The 23,049-nt window shown below is 47.1% G+C and overlaps 1 protein-coding gene across 1 annotated transcript in view; it reads right to left on the bottom strand.

The window, feature by feature from the left end:
- The window catches only part of OGN (osteoglycin), a 407,576-nt gene that overhangs the window by 325,081 nt on the left and 59,446 nt on the right, over positions 1 to 23,049 (bottom strand). The window contains exon 2 of the mRNA XM_077452477.1: positions 12,016 to 12,106. Coding sequence (XP_077308603.1) covers positions 12,016 to 12,106 — 91 coding nt within the window. The remainder of the gene's footprint in view (positions 1 to 12,015; positions 12,107 to 23,049) is intronic.

The raw sequence follows: 23,049 nt of genomic DNA, 5'->3' as shown, positions 1-23,049 counted from the left end.
CATAGCAAATGGTTGCCTTTTATAGGCCTGCCAGAGTGATCAGGTGATGTGCAAACCCGCCGTATCGTGCACCCGTGTGCGCCTCTGCGCTGGTCTACCACGCAGGCGCACAGGGAAGCACCGACGTTGAAGTCTGTTGATCCTCTGACAGTGCCCCCTCCCAAGGGGCAGCCTCCGGATGCCCAATCTGGCTGGTAACTCAGGGTGTCTACGGTGGAAGTCCCGTATTAAGCGAGGAGCATGAATATTACTGGAGGGTTCCCAAGAATTGTCTTCAGGGGGATACCCTTTCCACTTAACCAGGTATTGAGTCCGTCTCCCCCTCTTTCGACAATCCACTATGGCCTCCACCTCGAATTCTTCTTCGCCTTCGGCTTCGACCGGCTGAGGTGGTGCCACTTCTCTTCCGGGAATGGAGCTTGGGATCACTGGTTTCAACAGGGATGCATGAAACACCGGGTGGATCTTGTACGAACTAGGTAGCGATAATTCAAAGGCTACTGGGTTTACCACCCTCTTGATCTCGAAGGGACCAATGAACTTGGGGCCGAGTTTTCTTGATGGGTAAGGTAATCTAAGGTTAATAGAGGATAACCAAACTTTTTCCCCCATCTTGAAACTCGGGCAGTTCTTCCTCCCCCTATTATAATATTTCTCATAGTCCCTCTGAGCCTTTCTCATAGCTTCTTGGATTTGTAGGAAATTGTTTTGGATTGATTTTACCCGTTCTTGTACTGCAGGAGTGGAGACTTCAGGAACGGAATCTTGCAGGAAGGAAGGTTGATAGCCATAATTGGCCCAAAAGGGTGTTTGGTGGGTGGTGCAGTGTACCGAGTTATTGTAGGCAAATTCCGCGCAGGGCAGGAGAGAGGACCAATTGTCTTGAGAGCAGGAGCAGAAGCAACGAAGGTATTGTTCTAGTGTCTGATTCGTTCTTTTTTCCCGTTGCTTTGCGGGTGGTATGCGGAGGATAGTGAGGTCTTGATTTCCAGTGCTTTGCAGAGGTCCTTCCAGAATTTGGAGGTGAATTGGATTCCCCTATCAGACACGATGTTGGAAGGGACGCCATGTAGCCTCCCGACTTCCTTGATAAAGATGCTTGCTGTAGCCGAAGCAGAAGGAGTGCCACACATAGGTAGAAAATGTGCCATCTTCGAGAGACGATCTACCACTACTAGGATTGTAGTAAACTGGTCAGAAGGTGGTAAGTCAACAATAAAATCCATAGAGATCTCTCTCCAAGGGCGTTAGTTAGTCAACACATGCGCAGCACAGCATATGTGCACAAATGTGCTTATTTTAGTGCTTATTTTAATAGAAATGTGACTCATCCTTTTAGTCTTATTTTTATATATGTTCTGTACAACGTTTTGATGTGGTGAATTACCATACAGTAACGTCAAGTTTATACTAAATTAGGTATAGATTAATTTTTTTTTCTCCTTCATAGTGCTTAATTCTTTTAATTTTCTGATGTTTTATTTACTTTTATGATATTGTTATTGCACACACCGTTAGTTTAGAGTATAGGTATTATGGCCTAATTATTTTCCATTTGAGTTGAAATCATGTTGTGATCACTTGACTAGATGTTGTGACCCATACAATTTCCGTTTGAGTAATGTGGCCATGGGGACATGGAGTGTGCGCGTGCGTGCTTTGATGTAGTTTAACGTGCACATGCGTGCGCAGATGGGTTTTGGCACACATTTGTGTGCATATGGTGTATTGCACGCGTGTTGATCAATGTCGTAGATGATGTTGTGAAGCACATTTGTGCGCATATGCTGTGCTGCGCATGTATTGACTAATGTCAACATATGTTCGCGCGGAGGGATCTATGAACAATATGCATATGTGAATGGGATGTTATATAGCGGTGGCTTCACAACTACAGACGTGCGTGGATTGATCTCTATCTAATATGCGTGCGTTGGTGCATGCATGCGCAAGTTGTGCCTAACAGGCGTGCGCGGTTACGCGTGTTGGCGAATTATGCTTACTATAAAAGAACTGATGGATGGGTTGTGCAGCCAATCCCATGAGGAAGTCTTAATGATGAAACATGTTGGGGCGTGGCCACAGGACAATCAATTGTACGGACGTGAGACCCCACTCAACTGAGAAGCTACACTGCCGCCGAAAGAAGCGACTTAGGAGTGGGTGAGAGATTACGCTTGAGCGCACACTTCTGGTCCGCCGAGGCCGCAGTACACCACTGAACTGTTGGCTTTTGTTTGCTGTGTGTTACACTTAAGGCTTTTTTCTACTATGTGAAATGTGAGTGCAATCATTGGAGTGTTGGTGTGATTTAATAAACTGGTTGTAACGTTATCACTCTATGTGGAGCACTTATTTATTTTCTTTACATATGGAGTCACCTTGTTGAGTTAACACGTGGATCAAGTGGATGGTCACCTTTTACCCCAGGTGTGGGTTTAATAGCGTAGAAGACGAACATGAGAGTGGGAGGCATTGCAAGTAGTGATGGACGAACGTTTCGCCCGGCGGTCGTTTCGCGGCGAATTTCCGACATTCGCGGTCCGCACGTTCGAACGCCTTTTTCCGTCGTTCGCCGCGGCGGACTTACGTGTTTAATGTATACAAGAACTTTAACCTTTGGTGACACGTTTATCATGTGATACAGGACAGCCAATTGAGACATGACAGCACATGGACACTTGGACATTCCCCCTAACCTATAAATACACCCGATCCGGTGGCCATTTTACATTCTTTCTTCTGTTACGATAGGGACAGGTTCCTGTGTGGAGTAGGGAGAGATAAACCACTAGCTATTTGGTACACAAAAGTTCTTTTCAGGACTGGTATAGGTGTTAGGTGTTGATAGGTTTGCTGTGCTGCTGATTCTTGCAGCAGCCTGAGTGTCTTTTGTTAGTTTAGAGAAAGGGAAAGGACGGTGTATGCTACAGGGACAGCCAGATTAGTCTTTCATCATCATCATCATCATCATTAGCTGTTACTATCAAGGTCCACAAAAGAGCTGTTCCAGTAACCACTAATCGTTCTCTTTTTTTGCCAATTTGTATAGGGACAGGAAGGAAGCAGTGTTGTCAGGCAGTGAGGGTAATTTTAAAGACTTGCTGTTATTATTAGTTCCACAAAGGTTCTTTTCAGGACTGGTATCAGTGGTACAGTAATAGGCTTGTACATGTATAATATTCTTTCTTCCAAATATAGAAAGGATATTATACTTGACTGCTGCCCTTCTGCTGCAGTCTGCTAAACATTCACAACTCACTTGTTCCACAAAAGTTCTTATAAGGACTGGTAACTTGGTATAGGGTGCTACGGTACATAGGCTTGAGTGCGGTACAGTCTGCTGTTCTGTAAGGACCGCTATCGGTCCACAATAGATAGGGTTGACGTGCACCACTGCTGACCGCTGCCCTATACTGCAGCAGTCCTTCAGCGGTATAGGGACTGACGTACAGTCTGCTAATCACTAACACACAACCTGCTTGTTCCACAAAAGTTCTTATAAGGACTGGTAACTTGGTATAGGGTGCTACGGTACATAGGCTTGAGTGCGGTACAGTCTGCTGTTCTGTAAGGACCGCTATCGGTCCACAATAGATAGGGTTGACGTGCACCACTGCTGACCGCTGCCCTATACTGCAGCAGTCCTTCAGCGGTATAGGGACTGACGTACAGTCTGCTAATCACTAACACACAACCTGCTTGTTCCACAAAAGTTCTTATAAGGACTGGTAACTTGGTATAGGGTGCTACGGTACATAGGCTTGAGTGCGGTACAGTCTGCTGTTCTGTAAGGACCGCTATCGGTCCACAATAGATAGGGTTGACGTGCACCACTGCTGACCGCTGCCCTATACTGCAGCAGTCCTTCAGCGGTATAGGGACTGACGTACAGTCTGCTAATCACTAACACACAACCTGCTTGTTCCACAAAAGTTCTTATAAGGACTGGTAACTTGGTATAGGGTGCTACGGTACATAGGCTTGAGTGCGGTACAGTCTGCTGTTCTGTAAGGACCGCTATCGGTCCACAATAGATAGGGTTGACGTGCACCACTGCTGACCGCTGCCCTATACTGCAGCAGTCCTTCATCGGTATAGGGACTAAGAGTTTTGTCACAGGGTCATTTAAAAAATGACAGGCAGAGGAAGAGGCAGGCCCTTCCGCAGGGGTGGTAGGGGTAGGGCAGGAGCAACAGGCTTGAGCCAAAGTGGGAAGTTGCAGAAGGTGCGTTCAATTACTTTAAAGGATGCACCAGACTTGGTTGAGTGGCTCGCTCAGCCTTACTCTTCTGCACCCTCCTCATCCTCTCGATCTGCACCCTCTTCTTCACTCTCTGCTATGTGCACCCCCAAAGACACTACCACCAACAACACGACCACCACCACCACCACCACATACCTTCCGCTTGAGTCACTGGAATTATTTTCCGATCCATATCAAGAGGACATTTCTGATGCGCAGCCACTCTTGGTATTGGATCAGGAAGAGGAGGTAGCAACAAGCGCTACTCAGCAGTCTGACGACAGTACCCAGATCAGCCCAAGGAGGAGGTTGGTCCCCGGTGTTGCTGCCTACTCCGAGATCTCTACTTATAGCGGTGGGGAAGGTGACGTTGATGATGACGTGTCTAGTGATGTCACGTGGGTGCCCACAAGAGAGGAAGAGGAGGGGAGTTCAGAGGGAGATATGGACCAGCAGATAGGGAGGAGAAGCAGGAATAACTTACATTGCACAGGAGGGACAAAGCAGACTGCAAATGTATCAGGAGCGAGTCATCGACCATGTACGGTCACATCTGGCGCTCCCAGGACACCGGCACATGGCTCCGCAGTGTGGGCTTTTTTTAACGTGTCCGCTGCTGACAATAGCGTTGCCATCTGCAATCTTTGCAGTCAACGCGTTAGTCGCGGTAAGCCCAATACTCACCTAGGGACGACCGCCTTAAGAAGGCACATGAGCAGCCATCACCGAGCCCAGTGGGAGCAACGGAACACACAAAGCCACACTGCAGGCTCTCACCGTCCAGCCTCGTCTTCTACTTCTCCTTCTCCTCTCTCCTCACAATTGTCCTCCACTCCACCTTCCATCACGCCAAGCTCACATTTTTCTGCAAAAAGGCAGGCTTCCGTGGGCCTAATGTTTGAGCGTAAAAAAATGATGACGCCGGATAACCCTCTTGCCCAACGGTTGGCGGCTGGCTTGTCAGAACTCATAGCCCGCCAACTACTGCCATATAAACTGGTGGACTCGGAGGCCTTTCGCAAATTTGTGGCCATTGGAACACCACAATGGAAGGTCCCAGGAAGGAAGTATTTCTCAGAGAAGGGCATCCCAGAGCTATATGGCCATGTTCAGCGGCAAGTGAATGTATCTCTGGCACACAGTGTCGGTGCCAAGATACATCTGACCACAGACACGTGGTCTAGCAAACACGGGCAGGGAAGGTATATCAGTTTTACTGCCCACTGGGTGAACCTTCTGACGGCCGTCAAGCATGTAACCCGTGGCACCCGTGTAGATTTGGTTTTACCGCCACGGATTGCATGCAGGCCTGACTCTTCTTCTCCTCCTCCTACTCCATCCTCCTCCCTCTCCTCCTCAGCTGCCTCCTCCTTTTCCGCTGCTAGCGTCTCTTCTGCTGCACCGCCCAAGCTCCCCAGAACCTATTCCACATGCCAGGTGAGACGTTGCCATGCCGTGCTGCGTCTGTTGTGCCTGGAAGCAAAGAGCCACACTGGCCCGGCACTCCTTTCAGCTTTGCGTTCACAGGCAGATGAGTGGCTAACACCGCTCAATTTGACAGTTGGTAAAGTGGTGTGTGACAACGGTGCCAATCTGCTTAGCGCATTGAAACAGGGCAAAATCACGCACGTGCCGTGCATGGCACACGTCTTAAACTTGGTCGTGCAGCGATTCCTTGTCAAATACCCTGGGGTCCAGGACATCTTGCGGCAGGCAAGGAAAATCTCGGCCCATTTCAGAAGATCTTACACGGCCATGGCTCGCCTTGCTGACATTCAGCGGCGACACCATCTGCCGGTCAGACGTCTTATTTGCGATTGCCCGACGCGATGGAACTCAACCTTCTATATGCTTGATAGGCTGCTCCAGCAGAAACGTGCAGTTAACGTCTACCTGTATGAACTCTGCGAAAGAAACGGTTCTGGGGAGCTGGGTTTTTTTTCACCGCGCCAGTGGCTGCTCATGCGCGACACATGCAGACTTCTGCGGCCATTTGAGGAGATCACCAAACTGGTCAGTCGCAGCCATGGCGCCATCAGTGACATGGTACCTTATGCCTTCTTTCTGGAGCGTGCATTGCGTCGTGTCATTGATCAGGCTGTGGAGGAGCAGGAGCGGGAAGATGAGGAAGTCGCAATGCTGGATGAATTCCCAGGGGGGGCTACTCTATCTGAGACAAGTCAACAACAGGAGTCTGATGAGGAGTCAGAGGAGGATGGTGCCGGGGCGGATGAGCAGGAGCAAGAAGAGCATGCTTTAAACCTTTCTGGGATCCCTGTTGTGCGAGGATGGGGAGAGGAGAATGAAGAGGACGACATTATCCTGGATGATGAGCAGGAGCCAGGCCACCACACCGCTTCCACTTTAGTGCAAATGGGGGCCTTCATGCTCCAGTGTTTTAATAGGGACCCCCGTATAAAAAGCATGAGGGTCAAGGACCAGTACTGGGTGGCAACGTACTTAGACCCCCGGTACAAACACAAAATGGCGGAAATGTTACCGCCGTCGCAGAGGGCTGTCAGAATGCAGCACTTCCAGGCCTTGCTTCGAGAAATGCTGCATTCTGCTTTTGCGTGCGCTGGCAGAGGAGCAATTCCCACTCCCAGAGAAGGATTTGCGGGTACCAATCCAACAGCGCCTGCAAGAAGAGGCCGGTTTGAAGATGTGTTGGTGACTTCGGATATGAGGTCATTCTTTCAGCCGACCCATCGACAGGTGTCATCCGGATCCAGCATCAGGGAACGCCTAGACCGTCAGGTGTCCGACTACATTGGGTTAACGGCCGATGTGGACGCTCTGAGGAGTGATGAACCCCTAGACTACTGGGTGGGCAGGCTTGACCTCTGGCCAGAGCTTGCCCAATTTGCAATCGAACTGTTGGCTTGCCCCTCATCCAGTGTCCTGTCCGAAAGGACGTTCAGCGCAGCAGGGGGGATTGTGACCGATAAGCGTACTCGCCTAGCTCACGACAGTGTTAACTACCTCACATTTCTAAAAATGAATGAGGCATGGATCTCGGAGGAATTCAACACATGTGACCAGTAGACCATGTATATGTCTATAAACTATTTTTTTAATCAAGCACACAGACCTTCTTAATTCATTTGGCTCACTTCCTTGACCCAAAAAAGCACACCGTACTATATGCCCCTACCCTCCTCTTTGAAGAGGTTGAGCGGTGTCATATTTCTACTGGGGCTGCTTATGATATCCCTGTGCTGTGCTGACTTCCTCCTGGGGGTTCTTATTATGAAGGGATCACACTATCCCTGTGCTGTGCTGACTTCCTCCTGGGGGTTCTTATTATGAGGGGATCACACCATCCCTGTGCTGTGCTGACTTCCTCCTGGGGCTGCTTACGGTGCTGCTGTCAGTGCTGTATGTCACGGTGCTGCTGTCAGCGCTGTATGTCACGGTGCTGCTGTCAGCGCTGTATGTCACGGTGCTGCTGTCAGCGCTGTATGTCACGGTGCTGCTGTCAGCGCTGTATGTCACGGTGCTGCTGTCAGCGCTGTATGTCACGGTGCTGCTGTCAGCGCTGTATGTCACGGTGCTGCTGTCAGCGCTGTATGTCACGGTGCTGCTGTCAGTGCTCTGTATTACGGTGCTGCTGTCAGATGCCTCTATCACGGTGCATGTGTCATTCCGGTATGTCACGCTGCTGGTGATCATCTCCTGCACCCTCTTCTTTGCCTACCCTGGTCCCTGACCTTCCCTCTCCTCCATTGCCTTCATTAGCTCCATAGTCCTGAATTGTTAGAACAATTTCCCAAATAAAATAAAAATGCTTGTAGTTATCGATCCCAAATTCACCTCATACATGTATTATGTCATTGTCCAGATGGTGGGACTACGTTTTACCCCCTAATAATTACCACGTGGCCGCAAATTCGACATGAAGGTTTGCAAAGTTCGCCTCCCATTGAAGTCAATGGGGCCCGCGGCGAACGTTCGGTTTCGCGAACGTTTGGGTCCGTTCGCATTTCGCTTTCGCGAAACGTCCCGTCGGAAGTTCGTCCATCACTAATTGCAAGTCGGTGAGTGTGCTCTTCAGAGGGAGAGGTGTCACAAGCACGCGGTGTGGTGGAAGATTCAAGAATTGATGAAGATCCTTTTTTGGATCATGCTATCAATTTAGGACTGTTTTCATTTTTTGCATTTTGTCACTTATGCTTTTATGGGTGTTTATGCTTTTTTATCACATTCATTTTGTGATCTACTGCACTAGCGCTACTAGTTTTTCTGATTGATAATCAATCTATAAGTTAAATTTCAGTTTACATATTTTTATATTTTAAGTAGCAGCTTCACTTGTACTATTATTAATTTTCACTTTACGTAGTGGGGGTAGAAGATATAGAGGGTGGATTCATAGTTACAGTTATATATATATATATTTTTTTTTACCAACTGTACAGTACCAATTTTGACAGGCAAATAATTTATGTCTGCCCTGGGGTACAAAGTCTTCACCAATTCAAACTGTTTCTCCATCATTGTCTTCCTCTTTGTTTTGTTATGACCTTGTGCTCTCTATTAAATGAAAACATTTTTGTGGGACTTGGCTATGTGTTTTACTTCAAAAAGGACAGTTTGTTTGTGAGTAGGCAGGTACATTTAAAAAATACAATATCAAATTAACAAGGGACACCAACATAGTTGTATCTTTGAAGTTAAAAATACAAAATAATAATGGTGTTGTGGTAACTTGACACACAAAATGAAAAAAAAACTATTATTATGGAGATCACTAGAAAAAAAATAAAAAATATATATTATTATGGAGATCACAAACAAAACACAAAAAAATATATATATTATTCAGGAGATCACTAGAAATAATAAAAAATATGTTTGTCAGAACTCTGTGAATATCAGCAGCAAAGCAACTTCATTATTATACCATTATAAAGAAGAAAATGCGCTGCATTGAGAGATTTCATAATTTGCTGTGTCACGAATGCGATATCTCCGTTACAAACGCTAGTTTTAGAAGACCGAGCCCTTATGGCTCGTACTTGATTCCAAGCATGCGTGTTTGTACTTTGGATTTTTGTGCGACTGACTTGTGTACACACGATCGGAAAGTCCGACGAGAAACATTTGTTACCGGAAAATTTGAGAACCTGCTAGCCAACATGTGTTGGCGGAAACTCCGAAAGCAAATGTCTGATGGAGCATACACACAGTCGGACTTACTGCCGACAAGCTCACATCCAACATTTCCCGATGGAAAATCTGATCGTGTGTATGCTGCATAAGAAACAAAATAGCGTCAAGCTAATTAAAGTGCATCAAAAAAGGTGACCCTCCCTATGCCTAATCCCTCTTAAAGGGATGTATAGATGCAATAAATCCTTGCGTAAGGATGTATGGAACCCAGGCAGTAGGGTGACTCAGATGTGGACAGGGAGGGCAATCTGTATGGCTTTCTCTGCAGCAGCTGAAAGCTGGCTTCTTCTCCTCTCCATCCCACCACCTTTCAGCTGCTGCAAAGAGCCATACAGAGGATCAGTTCCAATAACTGCTCCCCCCAACACACTGATCACCCTCCCTGTGTACCATATTTTTTCACGTGTGACCCAGGCCCCCCTGTGTGCCACCCTACCCCAGCAGTGTTTCCAATTTCCCTCCTCTCCTTACTGCTGGAAGATGCAAGCACACAATAGGATCCTTCAGGTTGGAGAGTGGGGGAAGAGTCCAGTAAATATTTCCTTCCTTTCCTGAATTAACACAATGAGTGATCAGTACTGTGACCCCCATCCAAATAAACTGTGTTTATTTGGGTGGAGGTCCTGTCAGGTTGGCTGTATGGGGCTCCGTGGTTTCTTACAGAAGCCCTGGGAGAACTATCAATCAATCACCACACCATCCACACCTGCAGTATGTCTGCAGTCTCTGACCATAGCCTATAATATGCCTGCAGTCTCTGACCAATCCTGTAGTATGTCTGCAGTCTCTGATCGTCTCCTGTAGTATATCTGCAGTCTCTGACCATCTCCTGTAGTATGTTTGCAGTCTATGACTATCTCCTGCAGTTTGTCTACAGTCTCTGACCATCTTCTGTAGTATGCCTGCAGTCTCTGATCATCTCTTGTAGTATGTCTTCAGTCCCTGACCATCTCCAGTAGTATTTATGTAGTCTCTGACCATCTCCTGTAGCACGTTTGCAGTCTGTTATCATCTCCTGTAGTATGTCTGCAGTCTGACCATCTCCTCTAGTATTTTTTCAGTCTCTAATAAGAACCATGCTGGGTGTAGTGGCCTGACTGACTACTCACTGTAGAGTGAAGACAAGTTGTTAGACATTACATTTTTTGGTAAATTAATTTACAGTGTTGCTGGATGTGGGCCTATGATGTGACTGTCTCCTTGCTTGATTGGGCCATCTCTTTGCTGAATATATGGGAATGTCTCCTTGGTGGATGGGGATGTCTCTTTGCTGGATTGGGATGTCTCTTTGAATATATGGGAATGCCTCTGCTGGATTGGGCTATCTCTTTGCTGAATAAAGGGGATGTCTCTCTGCTGGATTGGGCTGTCTCTTTGCTATATGGAGACATCTCTTTACTGGATGGGAATGTCTCTTTGCTGGTTTAGGATTTCTCTTTGCTAAATATATGGGGCTATCTTTGCTGGATTGGGTGTCTCTTTGCTAGATTGGGCCATCTGTTTTATGAATGTATGGGGTTGTCTCTTTGCTGGATGGGGCTGTCTCTTTTCTATATGGGGACATCTTTTTGCTGGATGGGGATGTCTCTTTGTTAAATATATATGGTGATGTCTTTGCTGGATTGGGCCATCTCTTTGCTAGATTGGGCCATCTCTTTGCTGTATATATGAGGACGTCGCTTTGCTGAATGGGGCTGTCTCTTTGCTATATGGGGATGTCTCTTTGCTTTATTGGGCCATGTCTCTGCTGGATTGAGATGTCTCTTTGCTGAATATATGGGGATGTCACTGCTGGACTGGACTGTCTCTTTGCTGGACTTGGCTGTCCCTTTGTTGAATATATATAGATGTCTCTTTGCTGGATTGGGATGTCTCTTTGCTGGATTTGGTTGTCTCTGTGTTGTATGGGGTCGTCTCCTTTCTGGATTGGGCTGTCTCTTTGTTATATAGGGATGTCTCTTTGCTGGATTGGGCTGTCTCTTTGCTGAATATATGGGGATATCTTTTTGCTGGTTTGGGCTGTCTATTTACTATATGGGGACATCTCTTTGCTGGATTGGGCTGTCTCTTTGCTGAATATATGTGGATGTCTCTTTGCTGGATTGGGATGTATCTTTGCTGAATATATGGGGATGTCTCTTTGCTGAATATATGGGGATGTCTCTTTGCTGAATATATGAGGCTGTCTCTTTACCGCATTGGACCATCTTTGAATATATGGGGATGTCTCTTTACTGGATTGGGCCACCCCAATTCCAAATATATGGGTATGTCTCTTTGCTGAATATACGGGGCTGATGACTTGGAATACACTTTTTATTTTCATATATTAAGTTGTAAGAGTGTTCAAATGACTTGTTGGATTGCCAGTGGATGGATTTGGTGGGACAGCCAGTGGGTGTGCCCTCAGGAATGTTGGTGGTCAAGCCTAGGAGGGCCCAGCCCTTAAGCTATGTAAGGGGCCCCAACATTTCTCATGGCTGTCTTGCTTTTAATAAACATTAGTGAACAAAAAGCATAGAGGAACATACTTTATCTTTATTAATATTACTACTTTTATATAACAATTTATGTATAGGAAGAAATTCAGAAGCTACCTTTAACTTCTGTAACATCTGCGGAATCAGTGACACCTTTTTTTTCTTCATCACGTTTAAATCTTCTCTTTGAAAGTATAAGTCCATTTTTCTGTTAAAGCAACACAAATATGGATTGTTAGACTGACCAAACCAAGGAAAACACCCTTTAACCTTTTACCCACCCTTTTGACTCCCTAGTTTATGACAGCCTTCACAGAGATATTGACAGTCGAACGCTAAATAAAAAGACAAAGTCACCTTCAGGAACATGTTACATATTCTACCCGTTTTTAGAGTGGAACAAGTAACATGTTCCCGCTCCTGCAGTGGCTCATCGATCCAAACCCTCTGTGTGACAGCAGTATGGGGATAAGTTCCTCATAGCAGGTGTGACTTTTTGAAAAGAGCGTGGCTGCGCAAGGCAATAATCCTTCTTTATTTGATGATAGTCGATTACACTGTGTTTTATGCGGCAAGACAGATACTTCAATTTGTGAGAGTACCACTGTACCTTTTATGAATTATTTGCAAGTGTGCTACTTAAATGAAACATTTGACTTGATCAATTTCATGGTGAATACTCCTGGAAGATTAGAGATGTAGGTTAGCTGCTGCAGGATTGATATTTTTTCCCCCTTGTGTGCTGTGGATTATTTTGTCTATGTCTAATTAACGATGGCCACTGCATGATAGTTGGCAATGTGGGACTCTTACAGAGCATTAAACACTTGCTGACTCGTAGCAGCATATGTACAGACACTGTAGCGTACCTATACATCGGGCCTTTCGTCTGGCTCCGCTCGTGCATGTGTGTGCGCACCCAGAAACCTGAGCTGTCATTCGCTGCAGCACAAGCCAATTGGAGGGTCCCAGTCAGTGGCCAGGACCTGCTGATTTGCTAAGAGAATGACAGCCCTGCGTTGGTAAACTATAGACAGCAGCGATGTGCCATTTCTCTGCAAAGCTGTAAAAACAGCACGCAGTACACACAGTAAACATTGTTCAGCACACAGTTAATCTCTTGATTGCCCCTAAATGTTAGTCCCTTCCCAGCCAGTGTCTTTAGTACAGTGACAGTATATAGTATTAGCACTGATCACTGTATTAGGGTCACTGGTGATGTCAGTGTCAGATGGCTTGCCACACTATCACAGTGCCACTATAAGTCACTGATCACCGCCATTACTAGTATAAAAAAAAATTACAAAATCCAATATATACTGTATACCATTATTTGTAGATGCTATAACTTTCACACAAACCAATTAATATATGCTTATTGGAATTTTTTTTACCAAAGACCTGTAGCAGAATACATTTTGACCTACGTTTATTAATACATTTATTTATTTATTTTTGGATATGTTTTATAGTGGAAAGTAAAAAATAGTATTTAAAAATAAAACATTTCAGTCTTTTTTCATCTATATAGTAAAAAAATAAGAAACCCAGTCGTTGAATACCACAAAAAAAGCTAATTTTGGGTGTAAAAATTATAAATTTCGTTTGAATACAGAATTGCATGTCCACGCATTTACAGTATAGTAGTACAGTGCTAAATAGCAATAACTGGCCTGGTCATAAAGGGGGTAAAACCTTCAGGAGATCAAGTGGTTAATTAAATGTATGAAGAATACTTTTTATTTTTCTAGGCTTTCTTTGGTAAGATGATTTAAATGGAAGAGAATTTGCCTTTGGATAGTTGTTGAGGGAGAAACCGGCTATATAGTGTATGACCTCACCTACAATATCTCTGTCTAGTAGTTGAAAAGTTTTGGGTAGTCCTAGATAACAAAAAACAAAAAACATGGTTCCTGTTTACACCTGTATCAAAATGTGACATTAGATACACTTTTTAAATCACTCTGAATTCCAAGCAAAGCACCTGTCTCTAAATAAAATATTTACCTTACAGTCTTGTTCACACATTGTGTTTACTTTGCTTCACTTCAAAGATGATACCCCATGTTGCTTTCTTGGTGCTTTAAAGCACCTCCAAAGCCTCCATAAAAGTCTGATGACAACAATCGCTTACAGCACCTGAAGCTTTTTGAGGGCTTTTATTCAGTGGTAGTTTCATTTTGTAGGAATTGCAGGTATGAGATATCCCAGGATGCACTGGGAAACCAACAAGCGAACCGGAAAGATGTCTGGTGCAGATGTCATCTGGTGTTCAGCATGGAGCAGCAGGAAAGTGAGTGGGGTCCAGACTGGAGTGGAGCAACTAGCAGACAGAGCATATGTGCAACATTGGAATGCTATAGCAGAAGGTAAGTGGGGACTGGAGAGCGAGGACTGAGTGGCAGATGATCAGCAGTGCTGGGTGACTGGAGCAGGAGAAACTAGCAGATGTCACATATGATGAGCAGAGGTGAGCAGCGACCAGAGACAAAGTAGGATCAGTAAATCAGAGGATCAGCAGAGCTGGGGGTTACTACAGAGCAGGGGATCTGCAAAGCTAGGGATGCTACTAAGTGGGACATCAGCAGAGCTGGAGTTACAAGTAAGCAGGAGATCTGCTAGATGAGGGTTTTTTACAGCTTTTTACTAACTGATCACCAGTCTATTGTAATACACACATCACCACACAGTGTAAACACACATGTCACCACAATACACATGTCACCACACATGTCCCCAAATAATAAAAAGACATGTCCCCAAATAAAAAAACACATGCCCCCCACATATGTCCCACTAAAATCACATGTTCCAATGATTATCTGCACACATATGTACGTGTTCACCTGCACACATCTGTACATGATCATTTGCGTACATATGCCCGTGATCACACAAACTAATTATTATACACTTAACAGGATTTTTTTTACCAAAAACATGTAGCAGAATACATTTTGGCTTAAATTTATGACAAAATTTGATTTTATTGGATTTCTTTTAAAATAGAAAAAAGAAAATTGTTTTTTTTCAAAATGTCCGCTTTTTTTGCGCTTATATCGCAAAAAATAAAAAACGGAGTCATGAATAAATACCACCAAAATAAAGCTCTATTTGTGCGAACAAAATGATAAAAATTTCATTTGGGTACAGTGTAGCATGACCCCGCAATTGTCATTGAAAGTGTGAGAGCGATGAAAGCTGAAAATTGGGCTGGGAAGGAAGGGGGCGAAAGCGCCCTGTATTGTAGTGGTTAACTACAAAGATCAGGGTGCCATTTTGGGGGCTGCCAGGAAGAAAGGAAGTCTTCGGATCAACAATGCCATGGTATCCCTCTTCCCAGACTACTCTGCGACAGTTCGCAACCACAGAGTCAGTTACCAGTGTGCCAAGCAGAGGCTCCGGGAGCAAGAAATTCAATATTCCATGCTTTTTCCTGCTACCCTCCGGGTCACCTTCCATGGAAAAGTCCAATCCTTCCAGTCCCCACAAGATGCCCTGTCATGGTGGGGGTCACTGCCTCATCCTCGTAAAGCCCAAGCCTGATAATGTCCTTCTTATTTTGCTGGTATTGCTGTTGCAAACAAAGCCTCCTCCCTCCCCTTGATTTTCTTGCATCATCCCGTTTTTTCAATACTGCAAGTTTTATTGTTCGCTTTAATGTCTTGAAAGTGGCTGATCAAGCTATTCTTGTAAGGAAAAATACCTGGACTTCGTCCTGACCGAGCCTGAGCTGCCTTGGGGCACACACCCCTTCCATTTTTTGTTCTTTTGAGAATTGTTGATTTTGTTTTTGAACTTTGTCTCTGTTTGTTCTAATACTCTCCCTGCTTCCTGATGCAGGCCATATACCCCATGTATGGTACAAGTTTTGAGTATAGGCCCACTCCTCTTTTTTGGAGCTGGTCAGGGGATCTGTTGCCCCCCCTAGGTATTAAAAGTTCTGATGTACATAGTTGGAATGTTGTATGTATGATGCATGCATGGATGTGTGTGAGCGTGGCACTGCGACCCGTATCTTTTCTTGTAGTCGTGACCAGGACTGGGACTGACCCCCACTCAGATTTTATACGTTTCTTCCCTTCCCATGGCTGAAGTAAATGCCTGTTCATGGAACGTCCATGGGCTGAACTCTAAATTTAAGAGAGCATCTATATTTGAGGCCCTGAGACATGTGAAACCCCATGTCCTATGCCTTCAGGAAACCCACCTCATGGGCTCCAAATTCTTGGCCCTCAAAAAACACTGGGTGGCTAAACACTACCAATCTACCTATTCTAATTTTGCGGGGGGGGGGGGGGTTGCAATATTAATCCGTAAGGGATTACCTTTTGTATGTCATCATGTTATCCCAGATCCTAATGGGCAGCATGGTACCCCCTGTATTTTGGTCATGGTTTATCTCTCTCCCCGGTCATGGCTGCAAGGTTTTCTGAAGTTAATGTCCATTTTGCCACTCTGACTGCCCTATGCTTATCCTAGGTGATTTTAACTCAGTCCTGCAACTGGAGCTGGATAGGCTGAGACCCCTGAAGTCTGAGTCTAAACTGTTTCATGCATGGTGTAACACTTACAGCATTATAGGTCTGTGGGAAGGGAGACGCGAGAAGCTCTACACAAAGCTCTGGAGGAGGCTCGCACCCACCATTCTGGGGCTCCCTCCTCTGAGGCTCGGGGCATGCTGATAGATGCTCATAGAGCACTTCAACTCCACATGGTAGATTTGACTAGGAAGCAGCAGTTATACCTCTCTGCCCGCATCCTTGAGCATGGGGGGAAGAACAGTAGACTTCTTGCCTATCTTGCCCATGTGGACTCTCGGGATGTCCTGATTCCCTCAATTCAACTACCTGATGGGTCAATTACCTCTAACGCATAATTAACCAAACCTTTGCAGACTACTATGGAACACTTTACGGGGATTCAGCTCTTCCCTCAGAAACTGACTTCATGGGATTTTTTGAATCTCTTGACCTCCCGACCCTCACAACCTTCCAGCAAGCCTCCCTTGAAAAACCCATTACACTGGACAGGATCTCAACGGCCATACATTTATTACCCTCTAACAAAACCAGGCTCCTCTGGATGTTCCAAGACTCCCTTGAGTTAGGACAGCTTCCTGATTCCATGAACAAAGCACTCATTGTCGTTATTCCCTAACCTGGTAAAGATAGGCTGCACTGTGGGTCCTACTGACCCATCTTGCTCCTGAACAATGATGCAAAGATTTTAGCAAAAGTACTAGCCCTTAGACTCCAGATGGTCATTCTATCTCTCATATAACCAGACCAATCCAGGTTCATGCCTGGCAGGAGTACCTTTGATAATATTTGTAGATTGTATCTGCACATCCACGATGCAGCAAAGAGGGGGTGTGGTGGCTTGGTCCTCTCACTGGATATACTGTATTAAAAGCCTTTGATATGGCTATGGCCATTTTTATGGGAAACTATGACATGGATGAGACTTGGTCCTTACTTTATCCAATGGGCTAGATTGCTATATGCAGACCCGAGAGCTAGAGTCCGCACGAATAGGGATATTTCTGATCCATTCTCTTTGAATAGGGGTACTAGACAGGGATGCCCCCTCTCTCCACTTCTGTTCGCATTGGCCATTGGCTTTGGCTGTGCAGCAGACGTCTGAGATTGGGGGTATCCGCTCTGGCCCTCTGGAAGAGAAAACCTCTCTCTACGCTGATGATGCCCTTATATAATTGGACGGTAGAGAGAGCTCTTTTGTTAAACTACTACAGGTTGTCAGAGAGTTTGGTGTCTCGGGTCTTCAAGTGGGCTGGGAGAAATTCCAGGCATTTGTTATAGGCCCTCCCTTTTCAGTTGACTATTTACAGAGATCACGTATCACGTACTTTTTGAGGGCTTTTATTCAGTGGTAGTTTCATTTTGTAGGAATTGCAGGTATGAGATATCCCAGGATGCACTGGGAATCCAACAAGCGAACCGGAAAGATGTCTGGAAGTGTCTGGTGCAGATGTCATCTGGTGTTCAGCATGGAACAGCAGGAAAGTGAGTGGGGTCCAGACTGGAGTGGAGCAACTAGCAGACATGTGCAACATTGGAATGCTATAGCAGAAGGTAAGTGGGGAACAGAGAGCGAGGACTGAGTGGCAGATGATCAGCAGTGCTGGGGGACTGGAGCAGGAGAAACTAGCAGATGTCACATATGATGAGCAGCGTGTGAGCAATAAAGCGGGAGGTGAGCAGCGACCAGAGACAAAGTAGGATCCGTAAATCAGAGGATCAGCAGAGCTGGGGGTTACTACAGAGCAGGGGATCTGCAAAGCTAGGGATGCTACTAAGTGGGACATCAGCAGAGCTGGGGTTACAAGTAAGCAGGAGATCTGCTGAATGAGGGTACTAATAAACAGGGGATCTGCTGAACAGGGGTATTAAAGAGCTTGGGATCTGTGCCCAGAAACAAAATGTACATGAAAAGGCATGTAAATATGCGCAAATACAGGGGCGTAGGCCTAGCACAGTATGTGAGCGAATGTGTTTCAGAGTAGCTCTGGGAGCACAATTCTGCTCCATCCTGATTAACCATTGCTAATATTCGCCTCTTTTTCGGCCTAATACCACCCAGTGTGTCTCCTGCATCGCTGGAGGGTGCTGTGGTGGATGCGAAAGCAGTGTGGGAAGAAACAACCCCGGCAAAGATGAGCATAACTTCACGCTCCTGCCAAGATGGCTGCCGCACTACCATCCATGGGCCCAGCTCACCCCCGGCCTCCGCACCAGATCACTTTGGAGATGGCCAGGGCGGTTCACCGCCACCTTCCCTGAGATTCCGGACTTCACAAAAGCGCCCCTACTTGTGACATCAGGCCCGATGGTCGCAGATGGCACCAAGGATCCTTCTCTGGCTGAGGTCCTCACCAACATCAAGGTAAAGCATGCAGATCTTTTGGGGAAGGTGGATGGGCTCAAAATTGACTTAGCAATTATGCAGCAAGATATGCATAAGTTACGTGGCCAGGTTACTGAGACTGAACAACGCATTAGCAATCTGGAGGACACTGTTACTCCTATCCTGCCCAAACTGAATACATATGGGGGGAAGATTACAACCCTGGAGGACAAGGTCGATGACCTTGAAAACCGCCTATGCAGGAATAACCTATGCCTGGTTGGCTTACCCGAGCGGGTGGAGGGGTCTGACCTTGTACCCTTCTTAGAGAGAGCTGGCTTGAACAAGAGTTCGGCTGCGAGCAGTTATTCCTGTCAGGGATCCGCTCGTCCTGCGCGATCGGCTCTCCGTGCGCGCGTGCACGTTCGTGCAGCGGGTCGTCGTAGGTACGAGCGTCTTCCAACGCGCGCGGGTGCACGCCGTTCGTGTGTGCGCGCGGTACACGCACGCACGGGCGAGCGTTAGCACGATTGGCGCCAGTAGCCCTTTTTAAAGGCACAGTTGCAGCAGCTCTGTGCTGTCTCGTCTGCAGCTTGTGCCTGTGTATACCTGCTTGTCTACCTGCTACCTACCTGATATCCGACCCGGCTCCGTCTGACCTTGTTGACCTCTCCTGCTTCGACCCCGGCTTGTTTTGACCCTTCTTGAACTGATCTCCTGTTGCCGAACTCTGCTTGTACCTGACACCTCTGCTTGTTCCTGCATCGCTACCCTGTATCCTGAGGACCCATCCAACCTGATCCAGTGGCCTGCAGTCCTCAGCCTTCTTACTACAGAGAGTCCCTGCTTCTGAGAACCCTCATCTCCGGATACCTACTACTGCTCCTGGCTGGACTCTCCTACCCCACTGCGCTCCGGTCTCCCTGTTCCCATTCCAGTGAGACCAGAACCAGAGCCGTAAGAGAGGTCCCCTTCTACTAAGACAGACTCAATACCTGAAGTTCCTAACAGTACGAGACAGCCATGTCTGAGTCTGCAGAAGGGGCCTCCGCCATGAAGGAGATTTGCTCTCACCTTGCGGCTCTCACCCAGGCCGTGAAATCCCTTCAAGACGGCTACACCAGATTGGAAGAGCGGGTCCAACATCTCTCCATTTCGGGATCCCCGGACACTGCACCTCAGTCTCCTCCAGTCCAGCCTGCAACTCATCCGGCAGTCGTGATGCTCCCACCTGAGCCTAGGGTTCCCATTCCGGAAAAATTCTCTGGGGACCGTTCCAAGTTTCGGGGTTTTCGTAATGCTTGCCAGCTTTACTTTGCCCTCCAGCCCAGGACTTTTTCGCTGGAAGCAACTAAGGTGGGATTTGTCATTTCTCTCCTGCAAGAAGAACCTCAGTCATGGGCCCACCATCTCCTGGAGAATGACAGTCCTCTTACACAGACTCTCTCTGCCTTCTTTGAAGGGATGGCACAACTCTATGATGACCCCCAGCGGACTGCCACCGCAGAATCCGCATTAACTGCGCTCCAGCAAGGCCGTAGGACGGCCGAGGACTATGTCTCGGATTTTAGGCGCTGGAGTGCAGATACCTTATGGAACGAGTCGGCCCTTAGACACCAATTTCGCATGGGCCTGTCTGAAGGCCTCAAGGACGAACTAGCCCGAGTTGGTATCCCAGATGCCTTAGAGGACTTAATTGCCCTAGCCATCCAGATCGATCGTAGACTCCGTGAGCGGAAGGCCGAACGCTCTTCTCAACCTCTGAGACCTGCCTGGATGACCGCCAGAACCCCGTCTCCCAATCCGTTCTTCTCTCCGCCCCCTCAAAAGGGGCCTGCCAGTACCTCTCTTGCTCCTGAGGAACCTATGCAGCTTGGACTACTCCGACCTACTCTGTCTCCGGAAGAGCGTGCCCGTCGTCGACATATGAACTTGTGTCTATAGGCGGCTCCGGACATTATGTGGCCAACTGCCCTGTGAAGCCTCGTAAGTGCCTCTCTTCTGTGTCCCGCAGTTTCGTTAACTCACCTTCCAACTCTCTACATGTTGCCCTTCTGCTTTCTTTTCAGCTTCATGGAAGAACGATTCACGTCAACGCCATCCTTGACTCCGGAGCCTGCGGTTGCTTCATCGACGCTGCCTTCACCAACCTGCATTCCATTCCACTTCAGCCAAAATCTCATGGACTTTCTATCTTCTTGGCCGATGGTTCTCAGATCAAGTCCGGCCGGGTCACCCATGAGACCCTTCCTCTACCCACCTCCACCTCCTGCCGACATACGGAACTACTAACTCTTGATGTCATTTCATCACCACTCTTTCCTGTAATTCTGGGCATACCATGGCTGCAAGCCCACAACCCCTCCATTGACTGGTCCTCTGGGGAGGTAAGATTCCTCTCCACCTACTGTCAGGACCACTGCCTCTCTGGGGCTCCTGCACAATCCAGAACACTTCTCTGTCTAGATCCAGACCTGGACCTATGTCAATCGGTTCCAGAGCCTTATCATCAGTTTCTGGATGTCTTCAGTAAACGGGGGGCTGACTCCTTACCTCCGCATCGTCCTTACGACTGCCCCATTGAGCTCCTCCCTGGGGCTGAGATTCCTTTTGGACGTGTCTACCCCTTATCCGAGAAGGAGCAGGAGGCTCTGAAGGCATACATCTCCGAAAACCTCAAGAAGGGGTTCATCCGTCACTCCACATCCCCTGCCGGGGCTGGGATATTTTTCGTCACTAAAAAAGACCAGACCCTCCGACCCTGTGTAGACTATCGGGAACTGAACAGAGTCACGATTAAAAACCGCTATCCCCTACCTCTGATCCCAGAACTTTTTCAAAAATTGAGGTCGGCTGTTATCTTCACCAAACTTGATCTGAGAGGAGCCTATAACTTGGTCCGTATACGAGCAGGCGACGAGTGGAAGACTGCGTTCCGAACTCGTTTTGGGCATTACGAGTATCTGGTGATGCCTTTTGGATTGTGCAATGCCCCAGCCACCTTCCAGCACTTGATTAATGATGTCTTCCGGGACTTCTTGGACATTTTTGTCATCGTTTATCTTGACGATATCTTGATCTTCTCCAGGTCCCTGGAACAGCACCGGGGGCACGTCAGCAGAGTTTTACTTCGGCTCAGGCAACATGGACTATACGCCAAAGCCGAGAAATGTAAGTTCGAGCAACAAGAGATCCAATTCCTTGGCCTTGAAATCTCCCCAGCAGGCGTCAGGATGGATCCGCAAAAGGTCGCTGCTGTTCTCGAGTGGCCAGCCCCCACCGACAAGAAAGGCGTCCAGCGCTTTGTGGGCTTCGCCAATTTCTATAGAAAGTTTATTAAAGGGTTCTCGGCCATTATCTCCCCCATCACCCAGCTTACTAAGCAGAATATGCGCTTTCTTTGGAGTCCTGAAGCCCAGGTCGCCTTCGAAAAACTCAAGGACTTGTTCACCTCTGCCCCCATCCTCAGTCATCCGGATCCATCTAGACCCTATATTCTGGAAGTAGACGCCTCTGAGATAGCAGTAGGGGCGGTGGTCTCCCAACGTTTTGGTAAAGACGACCTGATGCACCCCGTAGGGTTCTTCTCCCGAAAACTCTCTCCAGCGGAGAAGAATTATGATGTAGGAGATCGGGAACTACTTGCCATTAAATCGGCCTTGGAGGAGTGGAGATACTTACTGGAGGGGGCGGTACACCCCGTGCTCATCTACACGGATCACAAAAATCTCGAATACCTCCGCACCGCTAAACGACTGAAACCTCGGCAGGCCCGCTGGGCCCTCTTTTTCTCCCGATTCAGTTTTCACATCACCTATCGCCCTGGATCAAGAAACACCAAGCCGGATGCACTCTCTCGCATGTTTGACAATCCTAAGGACTCTGCACCTCCGGATACTATCCTCCCTGCTAATTCCTTTCTTCTCATCCAACCGGGCCTAGTTTCTCTGCTCAAGAGTGCCTCTTCCACATCTTCCTGTCCCCCAGGAATCTCATTAACATCCAGAGAGGGCCTGCTCTGGAAAGACAACCTAATCTTCGTTCCTGAGGAGGTGAGAGTTAAGGTTTTGGGGCTCCTCCATGACCATCCACTCGCAGGACACTTTGGTGTCCGCAAGACCTTAGAGCTGATACAACGTTCCTTCTGGTGGCCAGGCATGAGGGAGTTCTGCAAGCAGTACGTGAACTCTTGTCCAGTATGTTGCCGGAATAAGATTCCCAGGAATCGGGCCTGGGGCCTGCTTAAGCCTCTCCCCGCACCCGACCGCCCCTGGCAGATGATTA

This window comes from Lithobates pipiens, unplaced genomic scaffold (assembly GCF_037356315.1).
Source record: "Lithobates pipiens isolate NorthernLeopardFrog02 unplaced genomic scaffold, aLitPip1_a1.2 Scaffold_23, whole genome shotgun sequence".
NCBI lineage: Eukaryota > Metazoa > Chordata > Amphibia > Anura > Ranidae > Lithobates > Lithobates pipiens.
The sequence above is the reverse complement of the archived record's forward strand: the minus strand, read 5'-3'. Positions and strand labels throughout refer to the sequence as shown.